At 43.4% G+C, this 20556-nt stretch overlaps 1 protein-coding gene across 9 annotated transcripts in view; it reads right to left on the bottom strand.

The window, feature by feature from the left end:
* The window catches only part of SEC14L1 (SEC14 like lipid binding 1), a 127158-nt gene that overhangs the window by 66727 nt on the left and 39875 nt on the right, over window positions 1–20556 (bottom strand). For 4 of the 9 annotated variants that reach the window (XM_043497623.1, XM_043497622.1, XM_043497625.1 and 1 more), the window contains one exon: window positions 1081–1172. The exons of 1 other annotated variant lie outside the window; for it this stretch is intronic. In XM_043497623.1, coding sequence (XP_043353558.1) covers window positions 1081–1143 — 63 coding nt within the window. In that variant the 5' untranslated portion in view covers window positions 1144–1172. Of the gene's footprint in view, window positions 1–1080; window positions 1173–5018; window positions 5209–20556 lie in introns of those variants that run through there. 4 more of the 9 variants (XM_038371353.2, XM_038371350.2, XM_043497621.1 and 1 more) reach the window with 4 other exon arrangements.

Here is a 20556-nt window from a genome sequence, read left to right as displayed (position 1 = left end):
AGCTACCCACCCCTCTTCATTTATCACAGGTGTTTTTGTTCACCTCTCTGGCCTTATTTTATACTCATATCCACAACCCTTCCCAATTAATTCAAAATAGAACTGTTAAAAATCAATACGGGGGAAAAAAGTATAGTGTCTGATTTTTTCAGTGGTGCTGATATCAATGGTAGCTGCAACTCTTCTGAAAAATCAAGCTGTTAATCCATAGTATACTTGTCTATCATACCAAATATAAGTGGTTAAGAACGAGGGGGGATTTGATAGCTGCTTTCAAACTACCTGAAAGGAGGTTCCAAAGAGGATGGCTCTAGACTGTTCTCACTGGTAGCAGATGACAGAACAAGGAGCAAAGGTCTCAAGTTGCAGTGGGGGAGGTTTAGGTTGGATATTAGGAAAAACTTTTTCACTAGGAGGGTGGTGAAGCACTGGAATGGGTTACCTAGAGAGGTGGTGGAATCTCCTTCCTTAGGGCTTTGTCAAGCCTGACCTTAAAAATCTCTGACTGGGATGATTTATTTGGGGATTGGTCCTGCTTTGAGCAGGGGGTTGGACTAGATGACCTCCTGAGGTCCCTTCCAGCCCTGATATTCTATGACTCTAAGTGAATACTTCTTGCCTACTGCTCTGACCACATCACCCTCTTCCACTAACAAATTTAATCTTCTCATCCTCAGTTTCAATGCTCTTCACAGCTCTTCCTCTATTGTCTGCTCATCCCCTATTGTGTTTCTTTGCCCCTCCAAAAATGCCAGCCTCAACAGTCCTTTCAACAGCTTGTCACACAAATACCTTTGTGCCTTCTTCCACCTGCAACAGCATAACTGACCAACACCTGCTCCTTCAGACCCACCTCTGCTGCAAACCCTAAAATAAATCTCCCAAAAATTATGGCAAGGCTTTGGCATTTCCTCTCCCTCCTACCACTTATAGTCTAAGAAGACAAGCAAAATACAAGTTCTTCAGGGCAGGTACTCTGTATTCTGTACAGAGCCTAGCAAAAGAAGCCCTGACCGCACATCAGCAATACAAGTAATAATATTCAAATAAGAAAATTACAGTTTAAGAAGTGATACTTACAGCCATAATTAACTCAAAGGGGTGTTTATACACCCGCACGGGGGATTGATATTTCTGCACCATGGTTTCAGATTAATAGGAACTATTCAGACCTGAAAAACAAATTTTTAAAGTGTCATTGTCACATGCGGGAGGGCAGTTTTACTGTTCAATGTTGTTAGTTTACAAGAGATTCCTTGCCCCATCTCCTCACGTACAGTATCCTACCTCAATCATGAAGATTGCAGTGGCAACAGAGTATTTAACACCAGCTAAAACTTTTCTGCTGAGTTTATAGCTGAAGTAAATTATACTGATGTGCCACCATAAAAATTTCTTTGCTTGCAATTAGTTTTTTGGGGGTTTTTTTTTGATCTCTCTCTCTCTCTCACACACACACACACATACACACACACACACACACACACACGTGTACTGTGACAGAAGTGCTACAGATGTTCATGAGTTTGTTATTAAGAGTGTAATATGCAAGTTCACTTACCACCCTACTATAGGGTCTGAGCAACTATGTATATTTAGACAGCATCTATATTTTAAGTGCTTCCAAAATGTTTAAAAAAAAAAGCAGCAAATTGGTATGTTCTCATTCTACCATTTTAGCAACATACTGTTGGGACATTTCAAAACCACTCATTCACAAATGAGTATTACAAGGAGTCTCATGACTATTGGCACATATTGTTAGATGCAAAAAGCTCTGTCCAGATTAGTCACACAGTCCCCTCCCATTGTACAAAACCCTGCAAAACTCACAATTCGTGGTATATTATTATACTCCCCCATTCGGACTCTCAGACTGCTGAAGGGATAATTTAAAACACTTAAGATACAAGGCCCTGAATTCCATTTTCTAATAACATGTAAAATCCCAAAACGTTTAAAAGATGCTTTTTTCTCTGAAATAATGTATTATGTGTAAATAGGATTAGAGTATCCTTCACTATTTTCAAGCATGAAAGGAATACAAAGTGCTGATGGACCAACTTGTTGATGAGGTGAAAAGGAAATAAGTAAACTATGGATATGTTTACACACACACACACACACACACACACACACACAAATTCACTGCAGGCATAAGCAGAAGCAAGTATGTCCACTTACACCAGCAATGAATTTGGTCCATCAAGTTCTTTCTTGAATGCATACTAATAAAAAATACTGGCATCGGTACCTTTGAATGAAAATATTGGCTGTCAGCCAGATTTAAGACATACAAGCAATGTTAACTTCTTTGAACAAACAGCCATATTTCTCATTAATACTAATATGCTCTTTCAGTGTCTATATTACTTCCACAAACTCTTCAACTTCAGATGAACAGTACAGTGGACAGAAGTCTCACTTAACAGAAACGCAAACAAATGCTAAAAAAAAAAAAAAAAAAGATTATCTGGCAAAAGATTCTATTCAAGTGACGAATTCATCCATCTACATTCATGCTCTGAATTTATTTTAAAATATCTGAAAGGGCAGTAATAAATAGTGTTAAATTTTTAATTCTTAATTAAAAATTACAAATCCACTTGCAGTGTAGAACTTCAGTACTGTTTTCCATTACAGATTGGAAATCTGTAGAATATATTCTTGCTTGGTAGTTGAATTGACTCAGTATACAGATTTAAAGGAAAAGGCAACAATTATAAAGCCATGGAGACTAGACACAAAACAGAGGTCTTCTAGACGTGAGCTAGGATAGTTCTTAGTCTGCTTTTAGAAGAATGAATGTGGCAGTCTAATGTACATAACAGGTCTCTAAGTAATACCTGCTAAAGTCTATGGAAAACAGTTTCCATAGAAAATAGCAAGATTTAACTAAATGATTAAAACATATAAAACTCATAGCCTCTCTACTCAAAATACCAAAGGAACATTAACAGTCTCTTCCAAGAATTTTTAAGTTATATGTTAAACTAACAAATATTTGGTAAGATTCTAAACCCGAGGAATACTGGGGAGAAAAAACCCTCATCTGAAACAAAAGACACCTTAAAGCTATTTGACAAATGATTGAAAGCTACAAAACCTAGATAACTGTAAAGAAAATGGACAGATGGGGAAGATTCTTTTCCCTCAAGAGAGACATTTAAGACAAATTTATCTAAAGTGTCTTTCTGGGCTTTATCAAAAGCACCTTACTGGAACAAAATGTACATACCAATCAACAGAAACATAAAATCTTCAAAACACAGCTGCTTTCCCACCAAACTACAAAACTCTCAAGACTAAGTTTTAGAGAAAGCTTGGAAAGATTTTCAAAGTAATAGTTTATCTGACATTTTAGTGCTTCTATCTACAGTGAAGAAGCTCTCTGGTCTCTAAAGTGAAGACAAGTATCATCTTTAAATTGGGGAAGGTGTCAATAGTCCCTGACCAGGGGGAGAAACGTATGCTTTCTCCAGATATGGATATATCCCCCCCACCCCCTTCCAGAAGCTGGGAGGGAACGGGGGAAGACAGAAAACTTGGGAGAGCTGGAGCTAGATAGAGAAAGCTGGAAGAAAAAAAGCTGCTTCTTTATAATGCCCAATGGTGGGGGGAGGAGGGAGCGAGCACCCAAAGCAGGGCATGAGAGGTAAAAAGAGAAGTACGGGAAGAAGTAGCAGAAGCAATCAGAAAAGACAGAGGGGGGAGGGAGGGGAAGAAGATTGTACCCTTTGTTTCCTCCCCTTCCTTTACAGGAAGGGGGTGTAAGCACAATAGAGCAATATGAAAGCATTAACAGAGAGCCGGGAACAAACAGGGACGCAGAGGGGGATTCGGGACATGAAAGAAAACTGGGGGAAGCAGCAAACGGATTCTAAGGAGAAGCTATGAGCGGGGGGGGGGGGGGAGGGCAGGAAATCTACAGGATGATGGGAAGAAAGTTAAAACACTACAGTGACTCAAGAAGGGGGAAGTAGTGTGAAGGGGGGTAAAGGAGTAAAAATAATGGACAGCAGGGAGGGAGGCCACTGAGAAAGCGGGGCCCTGGGAAAGTAAAAGGGGGTGAATAGGTTCTGGGAAGCAGGAAGAGGCAGGGTGCACAAATGTAGCGGTATGGGGCAGAGGTAGGGGTAAAAGGTGGAGAAGGGGGGGTACCAGGGCAGGGTGGAGAGGGGCGGGGTGAAGAGGGGTAGAGATAGGGATACAGGGTGGAGAGGGGCGGGGGTACCAGGGCAGGGTGGAGAAGTGGGGGGGGTACCAGGGCAGGGGGGAGGGGGCAGAGGCTGGAGAGGGGCGGGGTAGCGGGGCAGGGTGAAGAGGGGTAGAGATAGGGGCACAGGGTGGAGAGGGCGGGGGCACCGCTGCAAGGGGGAGGGGGCACAGGCTGGAGAAGGGCGGGGGTACCAGGGCAGGGTGGAGAGGGGCGGGGGGAAGAGGGGCGGGGGTACCAGGGCAGGGGGGAGAGGGGTAGAGATAGGGGCACAGGGTGGAGAGGGCGGGGGCGCCGCTGCAGGGGGGAGGGGGCACAGGCTGGAGAAGGGCGGGGGTACCAGGGCAGGGTGGAGAGGGGTAGAGATAGGGGCACAGGCTGGAGAAGTGGGGGGGTACCAGGGCAGGGTGGAGAGGGGCGGGGTGAAGAGGGGTAGAGATAGGGGCACAGGGTGGAGAGGGGCGGGGGTACCAGGGCAGGGTGGAGAGGGGCGGGGTGAAGAGGGGTAGAGATAGGGGCACAGGGTGGAGAGGGGCGGGGGTACCAGGGCAGGGGGGAGAGGGGTAGAGATAGGGGCACAGGGTGGAGAGGGCGGGGGCGCCGCTGCAGGGGGGAGGGGGCACAGGCTGGAGAAGGGCGGGGGTACCGGGGCAGGGTAGGGGCACAGATGTAGGAGAGCAGGGCCAGGGTAGGGGATGCAGGGGGCAGTGGAGGGGTCGGGGAGGCGGGGGGGGGATGCGAAGGGGGAGGGCGCGCCGCGGGGAACGGGGCTTTGGGGCGCCGGTCGGTGCCACCTACTCACCTCCTGTCACAAAGAGCGGCTGGGTTCTGGCCTCATGTCGGCTCCGGGCGCCGCCGCCGCCGCCGGCCGGTTCCGGGGAGGAGGCAGCGGCCGCCCGCTGTTACCAGTGACAGGGGAGAGGAGGGGCCTGGCCACCTGCCAACGCGTGCGCATGCACGGCCTGCAGACACGCAAACAGCACACTCCGTTAAGTATTGCGCGTGCGCAGCCTAGGCCCGTCTAGGCACAGCACGGGAGGCGCGTGCGCGGCTGAGGAGCCGGCTGTCCGATCCTGCGCATGCGCTGGTATGATTGGCGGAGGGAGGTCTCGCCCTCCTGCCCTCAGGCTGGCCGCATGTTTACTCAGCCCCAGCCTGCCCCTTTGCAGCCCCTGCCCATCATTAACCAGCACGGAACTACAGTAGGATGCATCCGCTGAAGTGAGCTGTAGCTCGCGAAAGCTTACGCTCAAATAAGCGTCAGGTTTCAGAGTAGCAGCCGTGTTAGTCTTTAAGGTGCCACAAGTCCTCCTCCTATTTTTACACTAGGAATAATAGCAATACAGTGGAGAGTGCCACCCCCAGCACAGACAAACTGCAGCAGGCACCTGCACTGAGGCTGGGAGGCCCCCGTGCTGCAGCTCGACAAGGAGTCTAGAGGGGGGTCAGGCAGGGGATCCTCCTAGGACAGTGACTCTGAACTTTCCAGACTCCTGTACCCCTTTCAGGAGTCTGATTGGTCTTGCGTACCTCCAAGTTTCATCTAAGGTTGCCGACTGTCTGATCGCACAAACCCAAACACCCTCGCCCTTCCCCTCCCCAAGCCCCTGCCCCTTCTCTGAGGCCCCACCTCCACTCACTCCAGCCTTCGCTGCTGGGCAGGGGGCTGGGGTGTGGCTTCTGGGCTGGGGCCGAGGGGTTCGGAGTGTAGGAGGGGGCTCTGGGCTGAGCCTGGGGCAGGGGGTTGGGGTGCAGGACGCGGTTCAGGGTGCAGGCTCAGAGGGAGTTTGGGTGCAGCAGGGGGCTCAAGGCTGGAGCAGGGGGTTGGAATGCAGGAGTGGGTGCAGGCTCTGGGAGGGAGTTTGAGTGCTGGAGGGGGCTGGGGCAGGGTGTGGGAAGGGGTTTGGGGTGCAGGCTCCAGCAGGGTGGCTTGTGGAAGTGGCTGCATATCTGAGGGCAGGTGGCTCTGCACGTTGCCCCAACCCCTGCCTGCATCATCGCCGCTGCTTCCTTGCAGGACTCAGGCCTAAGACATTATTTCAACTGAAAAATAAATTTATTAGTGTTAAACCCTGTCTCTTAGACCACCTAGCCATCCCCTCCTAGTATCTCCACTCATAATAAAATGAATCTGGAATAAAACTCTCCTCTGACTTTCAGTTTCCTGATGTTATCAACATAAAATTCTATGAAGGCTGGTTTGCCACCAATAGTAAATTGATTACAGAATGGATGCTCTCCCATTTATAGAGGGCACACATTGTTCACCCTTCCCCCCAATCACTCCAACAACACTCATCTTTCCCTGGCTTTGACTAGCTGTTCTATCTTTATTCAGCCAGCAATTACTGAGGCTGGGATGCTCTACAGATGTGGATCGCTGGGAGAGAGCTGTCTTACAAGTTTATAATGATAACCATATCATCTGTAACATGCCCAGAGCAAGAAATACAATTTGGTTTTCTGTAGTGGTTTTTCCACTCAAGGTATCCTAAAGTGCTTTACAATAATAACTTAGCAATTAGGGGCCAGATTCTGTGCATGCCCACTGGAATTCTATTATGGAATGGTTACATGACCTCCATGCTGTTCAAGGATCTTAATTTCCTCACTTTGGACATTCAAAAGCCTTTTTGACTAGCTTCCTTGTATTTTTGAAATCCCTCTTTCTAAAGTGCCACAGTAATATTTTTGGTACAATTCCTTCCCTGAGGACTTAATTATATTTTGATCACTATTAATTAGTGATTCAACTATAGTTATTTTTTGAACAAACCTGTGTGGTATTTAAGACCAAGTCAGTAATAGCCTCTCCTCTGCTGTTCTCTCATATTAGCTGTTACAAGAAGCAGTTATTTAAGGTGTTGAGAAACTGCTTCTCTAAACCTTTTCCTATTGTAGCATTTGACCAGTTTTATGTGCACAGAGGTGAAGTCACCCAGCAATACTGTGTTATTAGACTTAGTTGGCTTTTTGATTGTCCTCAGTATTGGTGTGCCCAATAAGGTTACCAACCCTCAAGGATTGGCCTGGAGTCTCCAGGTATTATAGAATAATCTTTAATTAAAGATTATGTCATGTGATGAAATCTCCAGGAATACATTCAACCAAAATTGGCAACCCTAGCACCCAATATCCTTTTCTTGATATGAAGGCCAGTAAAATAACCCTATTAATATATTTGTGTTCTTAGCACTTGGAAGCTGTATGGAGGCAAATTCCACTGTATGGTCCTCTTTACTCAGAAATTTTAGTTTATTAGATTCTGTATAATTTAAGTTCTAGTGCAATTTCCCCAATTCCAGAATACAAGCAATAAATCTTCACTAAAGTGGCTTAAAAAAAAAAAAGAACTAGGTTGTTTTTGGTGAAAAGGGAAGAAGTTATTAATGTATTCTTTAAGTGCTTACATTGTGTTTGGCAATGTACAAATAAAAAAAATATCAACAGTCCCTACACTGAAGACTATAGTTTAAACTACAGTTTAGGAAGACCGACACAAAGGAAGGACTCACTCCGTTTTTAAAAAAATATGATTAAAAATTAATATGATTTATAATTATTGTTGACTCACTGCTTATGGGCATCACAGAAGTGAGTATTTAGAAAGGATGTGAATTAAGAAACAGCAGACTGAAGTGTCTTATGAAAGGTTGTGAAGAAAGGTCTTTTTCATGTGTAAGAGGAGGAACGGGAAGATTGAAGCCTAGAGGATACAGATTGAAAGTACGACACAACAAATGTTTTCAGCAGTTAAGGGATGTGGCTTACTAGGCACAGAGGGAAGTTAAACCCTGTGTGGGTTATATAAGGTCACTCCCCATCACATGAATGTGTTTCTCAGACTACATTCTCCAGTGTTATGTATTCTGATTACACAACAGTTATTTACTCGGTTTTCAGGCAATATTCTCACTGGAGTCAATGGAATTGTTGACGTAGGATACATTATTAATAAATAATGGTTACCCTAAAGTGAAATTGATCAAGAGCAGTGTGCTGTGATTTTCTGGGCACATATAAAACAGCTTGTGTCCAAAATTAATCTTTTATTTAATTCCACAAAAGTTCATGGAGTTTCACCAGGGATGGACCTGGTCCTTGCCTTTCATTACAAATCACAGTCAGGGTAAAAATTCAATTATACTTTGCTAAACACTGAAGAGCAACTTCTGTCTTTGCTGCTGTTGTGTTAAAATAGCAAAAAAGAGGGAAGTTGTGAGTAATGCTCAGCAGGACAGATTACAGACAAATGCAAGTTCTGATTGCTAAATCCTAAATAAACTAAAATGCTACAAACTAAAGGATCTGATTTTGATCTCAGATATGCTGGTGTAAATCAAAAGTAACTGCAGGTAAGTCAGTGGAATAACTGATTTGCACTGATGTAACTGAGAACAGAATCCAGTTCTCAAGCCCCCCCCCCATCACAAAAAGGCCCCAATCCTGCACTCCTTTCTCAGGTAAAATGAGCATGATGATTGACAAACAATTAATAAGACATGGTCTGTGTCCAAGTGAACTAGCATTCTGGTTCACACGTGACAAAACAATTTAGACATAAAGGGTATACCTGCACTGCAATAGAGAGGTGTGATTGCAGCATGAGTGGCCATAGCTGAGCTAGCTTTGATTGAGCCCGCTTGCTAAAAATGGAGTGTAACCACAGCATGGGCAGCAGCACAGGATAGCTGCTAGCATACTGTCTCAGCCAGGACCCTGGGTATGTACTCAGGCAACAAGCCCATGCTGTTGCCACTACACTGCTATTTTTAGCAAGCTGATTCAAAGCTAGCTTGGGTATGCCTCCTTGTGCTGCAATCATCCGTCCTGACTGCAGCGTAGACATACCCTACAAGTGCATGCTGTGATGGGATGATCTGGAGGAGGTGTATGAATTTTTAAAGACTTAATGGAAGAAGTGAGTTTTGGGAGAGGATTGGAAAGAGAGAGTGCTAACGTAGCACTTTTCATGTGGAGATCTTAAAGTACTGTACAAAGGCAGGGAAGGTATTTATTATCTCCATTTTACAGAGGAGGAAATTGAGGCCCATAAAATGTTACACTTAAGGTCACACAATGAATCTGTGGCAGAGCCAAGACAAGAACCCAGCTCATTTGAGATTTAAGCTGGTCACTGATCCATTGAATCACGCTGCTAACTAGTAGCTCATTGAACACTTCAACTACAGTAACATTTATCCAGCACTCACATGACTGAGAACTGGGCCAATATTAGTCTTAGAGAAACTTGCGCCCTGGAGCCTTAGGTCTCGGTGTCCTCAGTCACTAACAGTTGGGAATAGGCTTTTTGCTTTTGCTCTCAAATTACTTACAGGAAAATTGATTCAGAAGCTGGGAGCTAGCCAGTTAGGCTCAGCTGCCAGCACTCTGACTCCATTGACCTACGTCACAGCACAGATGCCAATAGCATGCTAAGATTTACGCAAACCAGTATTGGCATATAGGACCAAGTTCTGATTCATGAAATGTATGAATCAGGATAAGCATGTGACCACAGTGAGTGTAACAAATCTTTTCCATTTATGCAGTGCCTCCTATATGGAATTTAAAGTCAGTACCCATAACAAACAGGGCTAGAGCAGCAGGAAGGGATCTGCTGGCATCGTAAATAATGAAAACCGGATGAGAAGGGAATTAGCGCATATTCTTGGTTAAGCCTCAGATCTGAAAAAGAAAAGGAGTACTTGTGCCACCTTAGAGACTGACAAATTTATTTCAGCATAAGCTTTCTTGAGCTACAGCTCACTTCATTGGATGTATTCAGTGGAAAATACAGTGGGGAGATTTATGTACACAGAGAACATGAAACAATGGGTGTTATCATACACACTGTAAGCCATCACCTTCAGCCCCCAACTAAAACCTCTCCAACGCATCAAGGATCTACAACCTATCCTGAAGGACGACCCATCACTCTCACAGATCTTGGGAGACAGGCCAGTCCTTGCTGACAGACAGCCCCCCAACCTGAAGCAAATACTCACCAGCAACCACACACCGCACAGCAGAACCACTAACCCAGGAACCTATCCTTGCAACAAAGCCCGTTGCCAACTCTGTCCACATATCTATTCAGGGGACACTATCATAGGGCCTAATCACATCAGCCACACTATCACACTATTTTTTCCACCAAATGCATCCGATGAAGTGAGCTGTAGCTCACGAAAGCTTATGCTCTAATAAATTTGTTAGTCTCTAAGGTGCCACAAGTACTCCTTTTCTTTTTGCGAATACAGACTAACACAGCTGCTACTCTGAAAACTATCAGAGGCTCGTTCACCTGCGCATCTACCTATGTGATATATGCCATCATGTGCCAGCAATGCCCCTCTGCCATGTACATTGGTCAAACTGGACAGTCTCTACGTAAAAGAATAAATGGACACAAATCAGACGTCAAGAATTATAATATTCAAAAACCAGTCGGAGAACACTTCAATCTCTCTAGTCACTCGATTAGAGACCTAAGAGTGGCTACCCTTCAACAAAAAAACCTCCAAAAACAGACTCCAACAAGAGACTGCTGAATTGGAATTAATTTGCAAACTGGATACAATTAACTTAGGCTTGAATAGAGACTGGAAGTGGATGTGTCATTACTCAAAGTAAAACTCTTTCCCCATGTTATTTCCCCCACTCCCCACTGTTCCTCAGACATTCTTGTCAACTGCTGGAAATGGCCCACCTTGATTATCACTACAAAAGATTTTCTTCCTCCCCCCTCCCCTCCTGCTGGTAATAGCTCATCTTAAGTGATCACTCTCCTTACAGTGTGTATGATAACACCCATTGTTTCATGTTCTCTGTGTATATAAATCATCTCCCCACTGTATTTTCCACTGAATACATCCAATGAAGTGAGCTGTAGCTCACGAAAGCTTATGCTCAAATAAATTGGTTAGTCTCTAAGGTGCCACAAGTACTCCTTTTCTTTTTGCGAATACAGACCAACACAGCTGCTACTCTGAAACCTGTCATCAGATCTGACATTCACTGTCTCACCCATCTGTGAGAACACTCAGGAGGCTGATAGCACAGACTTCATGGAGAAATTAACCTCAGCAGCATCTGTGACACAATCAATATGATTTCATCCCACAATTATCCATGTAAGACACTGGAGCAAGTCTGCTTTGCAGTGTGAAGGGAAAGAGTCACTGAGTTTGTGATGCAAAAGGGGCACGATTTTTCACTTATATAGGGATTTTAATATTGGTGCAGGATGCCACACTGGCAGTAACTGCCAAAAACACAGCGGCATGTCTCAGAGCCAGGATCAACTGATTTGCTGGATTTCAGAGCCTAGATTCCAGCTCAGGCAGGAACAGCTATACTGCTATTTTAGCCCTGCAGCACAAGCCTGAGTCATCTGTCCCAGGATATGACACTCGCTGCCATAGGGTTTCTTTCTGCAATGTAGATGTATTTTCAGAATCTGACTCTGATCTCTCTTATATCACTGGTTTCAGAGTAGCAGCCGTGTTAGTCTGTATTCGCAAAAAGAAAAGGAGTACTCGTGGCACCTTAGAGACTAACAAATTTATTTGAGCATAAGCATTCATGAGCAACAGCTCACTTCATCGGATGCATCCGATGAAGCTCACGAAAGCTTATGCTCAAATAAATTTGTTAGTCTCTTATATCACTGTAACTCAGGAGTTGCTCCATTCAAATCAATGCAATTACACCAGCACCAAGCTATTGTAACTGAGAAGAGAATCAGGCTCTGATTTCCCATATTTAACCAAAAGCAGGTAGGGCCAGATTTTCAAGGATCTTTAGGTGCCTAAAGAGGCAGGAAGGTGCCTAGTGGGGTTTTCAAAAGCGCATAGAATCATAGAATCATAGAATATCAGGGTTGGAAGGGACCCCAGAAGGTCATCTAGTCCAACCCCCTGCTCAAAGCAGGACCAAGTCCCAGTTAAATCATCCCAGCTAGGGCTTTGTCAAGCCTGACCTTAAAAACCTCTAAGGAAGGAGATTCTACCACCTCCCTAGGTAACGCATTCCAGTGTTTCACCACCCTCTTAGTGAAAAAGTTTTTCCTAATATCCAATCTAAACCTCCCCCATTGCAACTTGAGACCATTACTCCTCGTTCTGTCATCTGCTACCATTGAGAACAGTCTAGAGCCATCCTCTTTGAAACCCCCTTTCAGGTAGTTGAAAGCAGCTATCAAATCCCCCCTCATTCTTCTCTTCTGCAGACTAAACAATCCCAGCTCCCTCAGCCTCTCCTCATAAGTCATGTGCTCTAGACCCCTAATAATTTTCGTTGCCCTTCGTTGTACTCTTTCCAATTTATCCACATCCTTCCTGTAGTGTGGGGCCCAAAACTGGACACAGTACTCCAGATGAGGCCTCACCAGTGTCGAATAGAGGGGAACGATCACGTCCCTCGATCTGCTCGCTATGCCCCTACTTATACAACCCAAAATGCCATTGGCCTTCTTGGCAACAAGGGCACACTGCTGACTCATATCCAGCTTCTCGTCCACTGTCACCCCTAGGTCTTTTTCCGCAGAACTGCTGCCGAGCCATTCGGTCCCTAGTCTGTAGCGGTGCATTGGATTCTTCCATCCTAAGTGCAGGACCCTGCATTTATCCCTATTGAACCTCATTAGATTTCTTTTGGCCCAATCCTCCAATTTGTCTAGGTCCTTCTGTATCCTATCCCTCCCCTCCAGCGTATCTACCACTCCTCCCAGTTTAGTATCATCCGCAAATTTGCTGAGAGTGCAATCCACACCATCCTCCAGATAAATAAACATAAACAGGGTAGGTGCCTACATCCTATTGATTTGAATGGGACATAGGCACTTAACTTTCTTAGGTGCTTTTGAACCTACCTGCACCAACAGAGACCTAAATGCCTTTGAAAAATCCAGCCAGTAGTTCCTTGGAAGGGACTTCATAAATTTCCCCTAAAATTCCCCTGCTCCACCAATGTGCATCTGTATTGAACTGGAGGGACACAGTCTAAGGGACAGAAGTTAGTTCACTTTCTGTGAGAGTTAGTTCTTGGCATCTATACTGAGACTGCTAAGAAAGGTGTCAGTTAGTGCCAGGCTTGATGGTGGGTTAATGATGTGAGAGTGCTGTCCCTGGAAACTTCTCTCAGCTATCCAAGTCAGTTCACATACATGAATGAACAGCCATCAGATGACAAAAAGTGACTTGGATGACAACTGGTTACCTAGAGGTGAAATGCCAATTACTAGTCACTGGGCCATCCAGTCCTCAGTTCAGATAGTGACTCAGGGTTGCCTTTGTCTAATAAACTAACAAATTATATTTGTCAGTCATTTGAAAAACATGCTTCTTGATTAAGTGGTTCTGAAAATGCAAAGCTCAACTAAAATCATTTCAAAATAAATCTAAAAGGCTGTTTGACATCCATCTTAGTAACTGGGTTTGCAGGTATGGAAAGGAAGAAGTTAATGGGATTACATGCGGACATAAGGGCCAATGCTAGGGGGAGCACATTGCTGGATCAGGCCCTTATGGCCCAATCCAAACACCCACTGAAGTCAATAGAAAGACTCCCATGGACTTCAATTGGCATTAAATCAGGCTCTGAGGTTGTAAGCTATTCAGGGTGTAGATATCATCCCTATTTGCCTGTAAAGTGTCATGTATTTTTATAATAGCATAGACATAGTAATAAACAATCCCATCGCATTAATAGAATAAATAATGTGCAATACTAAAAATTACCTGTAACATCCAGCTATTTGACGGTCAGCTTCTTTGCATGTAGATCCCAATCCACCTCCCCTTAAAGTCAATGGGAACTTTTTCATTGACTTCCAAGGAGCTAGACTGAGCCTGTAGAGGTTGTCTACTCTTGTGTGGGCACAGTTATACTGCTGTAAAGGTGTTTATAACTGCATAGCTTATTCCCATACAAGAAGGGAAATAGGTTATACCAGTAGAAGGCACGTTTATACTGGTATAATTGTATCCATGCTAGGAGTTGCCTCTGTATAAATATTTCATTTTTTAAAAAATTCATACTCTGAATCAAAAGTTATGCAGGTAAATATAGTTAGAGGAATGCTGTGTGTAGACCAGGCCTTTGTTAGCAACTTTCATCCAACAATCTCTTTAGAGACATAAGTTTCACGATGCTATTCCCAAGCCACTGGAAATAAATGCTCCTAGTTTGTGATCAGCAGAACTGTTCATATTAATTCTAGTCTTGTACCCAAGGCAATCCCATTTTTTTATATACACGCTCAGTCTGCTTTAATTTGTCTTTATTAGGTAGAGGAAACCTCATTGTGCTCCATAGCAGTGCCTGCATTTTAGAGACTAAACAAAGAAAACAATGCATCCGATGAAGTGAGCTGTAGCTCACGAAAGCTTATGCTCTAATAAATTTGTTAGTCTCTAAGGTGCCACAAGTACTCCTTTTCTTTATGACACAGTAAGAATGTAACAGAAGCAGAAGCCTGAATAGAAAGCATAATTTGAGGCAGATGTTCATCCCATTTAATTTTTTCCATTGCAGACTCAATGAGTTTAATGTTAATAAAAGGGGCTACACAGAGGACACTGGAAACTGTATTTCTCTCTTCACCCACAGATCTGATACAGCATGGGAAGCAGCTCTGTAAATTTGTCCACACCCACCACAGCAACATTCCTCAGCTTTGACCTAGAGAGATCATAGCCCAGATTCTTTGCTTGTGTAACTATTTTGATTACCGTGCCACATAATAGAAACTACCATTGCAATTTGGCCTCCTTACTGGTCAAAGATTGAACACTCATCTCCAGAGAAATGAGGACAAAGTAAGTGTTGACATAACTCCATTGAAGTTACACCCACAGAAAACTTGGCTCCATTTCTCTAGAGACAAGAGAGAATATATTTAGCAAGTATGGCCCATTTGGTCCTTGGTCTCTCTATTGTGGCTGTCAACAAAGGGTCCAATTTTCTGGAGGTTTTTATTATGTTCATACCTGTAAGCTAGGAACTGGAATGTGACCAAAGGCTCTTAAGCAAAGTAAGCAATCATGGGATAAGGCAGATAGTCCTCTCATTGATCAGTAACTGGTTTAAAAAGATAGGAAACAAATGGTAGGAATAAATGGCCAGTTTTTACAATGGAGAGAAGTAAATGGCAGGATCCCCCAAGGATCTGTACTGGGGACCAGCACTGTTCCACATTTCATAAATGATCTGGAACAGGTGGTGAATAGTAAGGTGGCAAAGTTTGCAGACAATACTAAATTATTCAAGCTAGTTAAGTCCAAAGCTGACTGTGAAGAGTTACAAAAGCTCTCACAAAACTGGGTGGCTGGACAAGAAAATAGGAGATGAAATTCAATACTGATAAATGTAAAGTAATACAAATTGAAAAACATAATCCCAACTACACATAAAAAATGATGGGTTCTGAAATAGCTGTTCCCACTCAAGAAAGAGATCTTGGAGTCATTGTGGATAGTTCTCTGAAAACATCTACTCGGTGTGCAGTGACAGTCAACAAAGCTAACAGAAGGCTAGGAAGCATCAAGAAAGGGATAGATAATAAGACAGAAAATATCATAATGTCACTATATAAATCCACGGTACACCCACATGTTGAATACTGCATGCAGTTCTGGTTGCTCTTGTCACAGTGTCTGAAATGGCTCATGGTTGAGAGTACCAACCTCAGGGCAGACTTTCAAAAAGCAGTGCAGACACCCCAAACTGATTGTGAGTTCTATAATTAATTTTCACCCACCCAGTAACAAATGTGAACTCCTGGATTACTTTAACAGTCTTACCATGGAATCACAGACAGTCCCCTTGCACACTCCAGTGTATCTTGCCACCCAGACAATTTGGACTATGTGATATATATATACACACAAAAAATCACAAAATATTCCATTTACTTCCAATCCCAGGGGTCCGGCCACTTCCCCCAGATCAATTTGTACCCTAGATCACACACGAAAACAATGCTTGTAGCCAATCCTGTAATAAACTAACTACATTTTTATTAGGAAAAACGAATAGCAGCATTATTTACAGGTTAAAGAAAGCATATCTAACACAAATGAGTTTCAGTCTGTAACTCAAAAGGTGACAGATGTAGAAATCTGTCAGTTCAAAATGCCTTTCAGAGCTAACCCATGCAAAGCAGCATGGGGATCTCTTTGCTTATGTTTAGAGAATCGTTGCCCCTCAAAGTCCAGACAGCATGAAAGAGACTCCGTTTCTCCTTGTCAGGGGTTTTTATCCCCTCCACTGGAGGGTCCAAATTGATTAGATGAGTTCATGTGTAGGTCTCTCCTTCCTGGAGGGAGTTAGGAATGCAATCAGCAGGGCCTCTGTCCTTTGATGGGTTTCAGAGTAGCAGCCGTGTTAGTCTGTATTCGCAAAAAGAAAAGGAGTACTTGTGGCACCTTAGAGACTAACAAATTTATTAGAGCATAAGCTTTCGTGAGCTACAGCTCACTTCATCGGATGCATTTGGTGGAAAATGAGCTGTAGCTCACGAAAGCTTATGCTCTAATAAATTTGTTAGTCTCTAAGGTGCCACAAGTACTCCTTTTCTTTTGTCCTTTGATGCTACACAATACCCCATCTTGTATGCAGGATGAGCACTTTACTTTAATTAATGCTTCTTTTCCTGTTTGGTGAGTTACCCAATTACAGAGGTTTACAATGCAAATACTCAATGTAACTTTATACCTGGACTATAGAAGTTATAAGTGAGATCAATACATGCAGCCTCCTACAAGCATTATAAAAAAAAACCCCTAAAAACATTCTTATCGTAAGATCTAATATCTATTTTGATGATACTAGCACATAGGGTAAGCAAGACAGGTTATCAGCTATGCATTTGTAAATGTTCAGTGAGGCGTGGGGCCTTGCCATAAGCTGGCACCTGGTCCTCCAGTGTCACAATCCCAACTCCTAAAAAAATTGGAAAAGGTACAGAGAAGAGCAACAAAAATGACTAGAGGTATGGAACAGCTTCCATATGAGGAGAGATTAAAAAGACTGGCACTGTTCAGCTTAGAAAAGAGATGACTAAGGGAGGATATGATAGAGATCTATAAAATGATGAATGCTGGGGAGAATGTGAATAAGGAAGTGTTATTTACCCCTTCACATAACACAAGAACTAGGGGATAGCCAATGAAATTAATAAGCAGAGCAGGTTTAAAACAATCTAAAGGAAGTATTTCTTCACACAATGCACAGTCAACCTGTGGAACTTGTTGCCAGGGGATGTTGTGAAGGCCAAGACTATAAGTGGGTTCAAAAAAGATTTATGCAAGTTCTTCAATGGCTATTAGCCAAGATGGCCAGGGATGCAACTGCATGCTCTAGGTATCCCTAAACCTCTGACTGCCAGAAGCTGGGACTTGACAACAGAGGATGGACCATGGATTGTTGACCTATTCTGATCATTCCCTCTGAAGTTTTTGCCACTGGCCACTGTCAGAAACAGGATACTGGGCTAGATGGACCATGGGTCTAACCCTGTATGGCCATTCTTATAAATTCTTAGGCAGATGCAGAAAGCCATGATGGGCTCGTGCTGGTAATCTGAGACCCGGATCCAGATCCAAACCCTTCCAATATTTATGGTTGTTTGGACCTACCACAACCATGATACAAAATCCCACCTGACTTGACTCGAGTGTATGTGTGTCTTAAACAAAACATGATCTACTGTTCTCAGAATGGTAGAATATTCTTAGAAGTGCCTTAAAAACTGGATAAGTATGACATAGGGAGTCTTGCGTTTTATAAGGCCCCCCACCCCAATCTAAAGATTCCACTTACACAGTTTTAATATAAACCCTTCCCTGTTACTGCATTGCTAAATTTTTGATTTTTCAAGACACAAATTTTGGTTTGCTAACTGCAAAAAGTTGGTGCAATGTACCATGCGAATCATATCATGGATATGATCAGATTTATATGGACAAAAGATGCCCAATGGCCTTTTTACATTTCATTTGAAAAGGCTAAAAATAACTACCGAAATCACATTCCTTTTATTCTTGCAGGAGCCATAAGCATCTCCTCAGCCAGTTCCTATTCATCTGCACTTTTATATGCAAAATAGGGTGACAGAGGTTCCAAGGGTCAGTAATTAGTCTCCATACCCAGCAGCTGCAAATGAAACAGCTGTAGGTGTTATTCTTTGAGGTTATTAATCAACTCCACGGGGGGAAAAAAAACCAACAGAAAAGGTTGAGAGCTGGCAAACTGCACCCTATAGTCACATTACAAGGACTTGAGTAGGGGAGATAAAATAAAAGAGAACAGAGTATCCTAAATCGGATTAGTTATAGCAATCTCTCCAAAGCTAAATATAGAAAAAATCCTCCCCCATCTTTAGTCCTGTTGGCAGAGATTAGACAGCCTAAGGAAAGAGATGCACGCTATACTAAAGAGATCACATTTTTGAAGAAAATTGCTGCTTTGATTATATTTTGGTATGTTACACTTAGGGAGACATTTTTAGCCAGGTTACAGCATGGAAGGCGGTTGGAGAGGGGCATAAATGAGTGCACCTGCAGTGAATTCTGAGCACACACAGTAGTAGTTAGACTGAACTAACTACTTGATTTGAGTCACGTCACAGACAGAAGGATAGGTTTCAGAGTAGCAGCCGTGTTAGTCTGTATGCGCAAAAAGAAAATAAGAAGAGTGGCTATTCTTCAACAAAAAAACTTCAAAAACAGACTCCAACAAGAGACTGCTGAATTGGAATTAATTTGCAAACTGGATACAATTAACTTAGGCTTGAATAGAGACTGGGAATGGATGAGTCATTACACAAAGTAAAACTATTTCCTCTACGATATAACCGCATTTGCTCCAACCCCTCAGACAGAGACAAACAAGATCTCTATCATGCATTCCTACAACTACAATACCCACCTGCTGAAGTGAAGAAACAGATTGACAGAGCCAGAAGAGTACCCAGAAGTCACCTGCTACAGGACAGGCCCAACAAAGAAAATAACAGAACGCCACTAGCCATCACCTTCAGCCCCCAACTAAAACCTCTCCAACGCATCATCAAGGATCTACAACCTATCCTGAAGGACGACCCATCACTCTCACAGATCTTGGGAGACAGGCCAGTCCTTGCTTACAGACAGCCCCCCAATTTGAAGCAAATACTCACCAGCAACCACACACCACACAACAGAACCACTAACCCAGGAACCTATCCTTGCAACAAAGCCCGTTGCCAACTCTGTCCACATATCTATTCAGGGGATACCATCATAGGGCCTAATCACATCAGCCATACCATCAGAGGCTCGTTCACCTGCGCATCTACCAATGTGATATATGCCATCATGTGCCAGCAATGCCCCTCTGCCATGTACATTGGCCAAACTGGACAGTCTCTACGTAAAAGAATGAATGGACACAAATCAGACGTCAAGAATTATAACATTCAAAAACTAGTTGGAGAACACTTCAATCTCTCTGGTCACTCGATTACAGACCTAAGAGTGGCTATCCTTCAACAAAAAAGCTTCAAAAACAGACTCCAACGAGAGACTGCTGAATTGGAATTAATTTGCAAACTGGATACAATTAACTTAGGCTTGAATAGAGACTGGGAATGGATGAGTCATTACACAAAGTAAAACTATTTCCCCTTGTTATTTCTCCCCCCCACCCCACCCCCCACTGTTCCTCAGATCTTGTTAACTGCTGGAATTAGCCTACCTTGCTTGTTACCATGAAAGGTTTTCCTCCTTTCCCCCCCCTGCTGCTGGTGATGGCTTATCTTAAGTGATCACTCTCCTTACAGTGTGTATGATCACAGGTTTCAGAGTAGCAGCCGTGTTAGTCTGTATTCGCAAAAAGAAAAGGAGTACTTGTGGCACCTTAGAGACTAACAAATTTATTAGAGCATAAGCTTTCGTGAGCTACAGCTCACTTCATCGGATGCATTTGGTGGAAAAAACAGAGGAGAGATTTATATACACACACACAGAGAACATGAAACAATGGGTTATCATACACACTGTAAGGAGAGTGATCACTTAAGATAAGCCATCACCAACAGCGGGGGGGGGGGGGAGGAGGAAAACCTTTCATGGTGACAAGCAGGTAGGCTAATTCCAGCAGTTAACAAGAATATCAGAGGAACAGTGGGGGGTGGGGTGGGAGGGAGAAATACCATGGGGAAATAGTTTTACTTTGTGTAATGACTCATCCATTCCCAGTCTCTATTCAAGCCTAAGTTAATTGTATCCAGTTTGCAAATTAATTCCAATTCAGCAGTCTCTCGTTGGAGTCTGTTTTTGAAGCTTTTTTGTTGA

The sequence above is a fragment of the Dermochelys coriacea genome, chromosome 14 (genome assembly GCF_009764565.3).
Source record: "Dermochelys coriacea isolate rDerCor1 chromosome 14, rDerCor1.pri.v4, whole genome shotgun sequence".
Classification (NCBI taxonomy): Eukaryota; Metazoa; Chordata; order Testudines; family Dermochelyidae; genus Dermochelys; species Dermochelys coriacea.
This window is presented reverse-complemented; position numbering and strand designations above follow the sequence as displayed.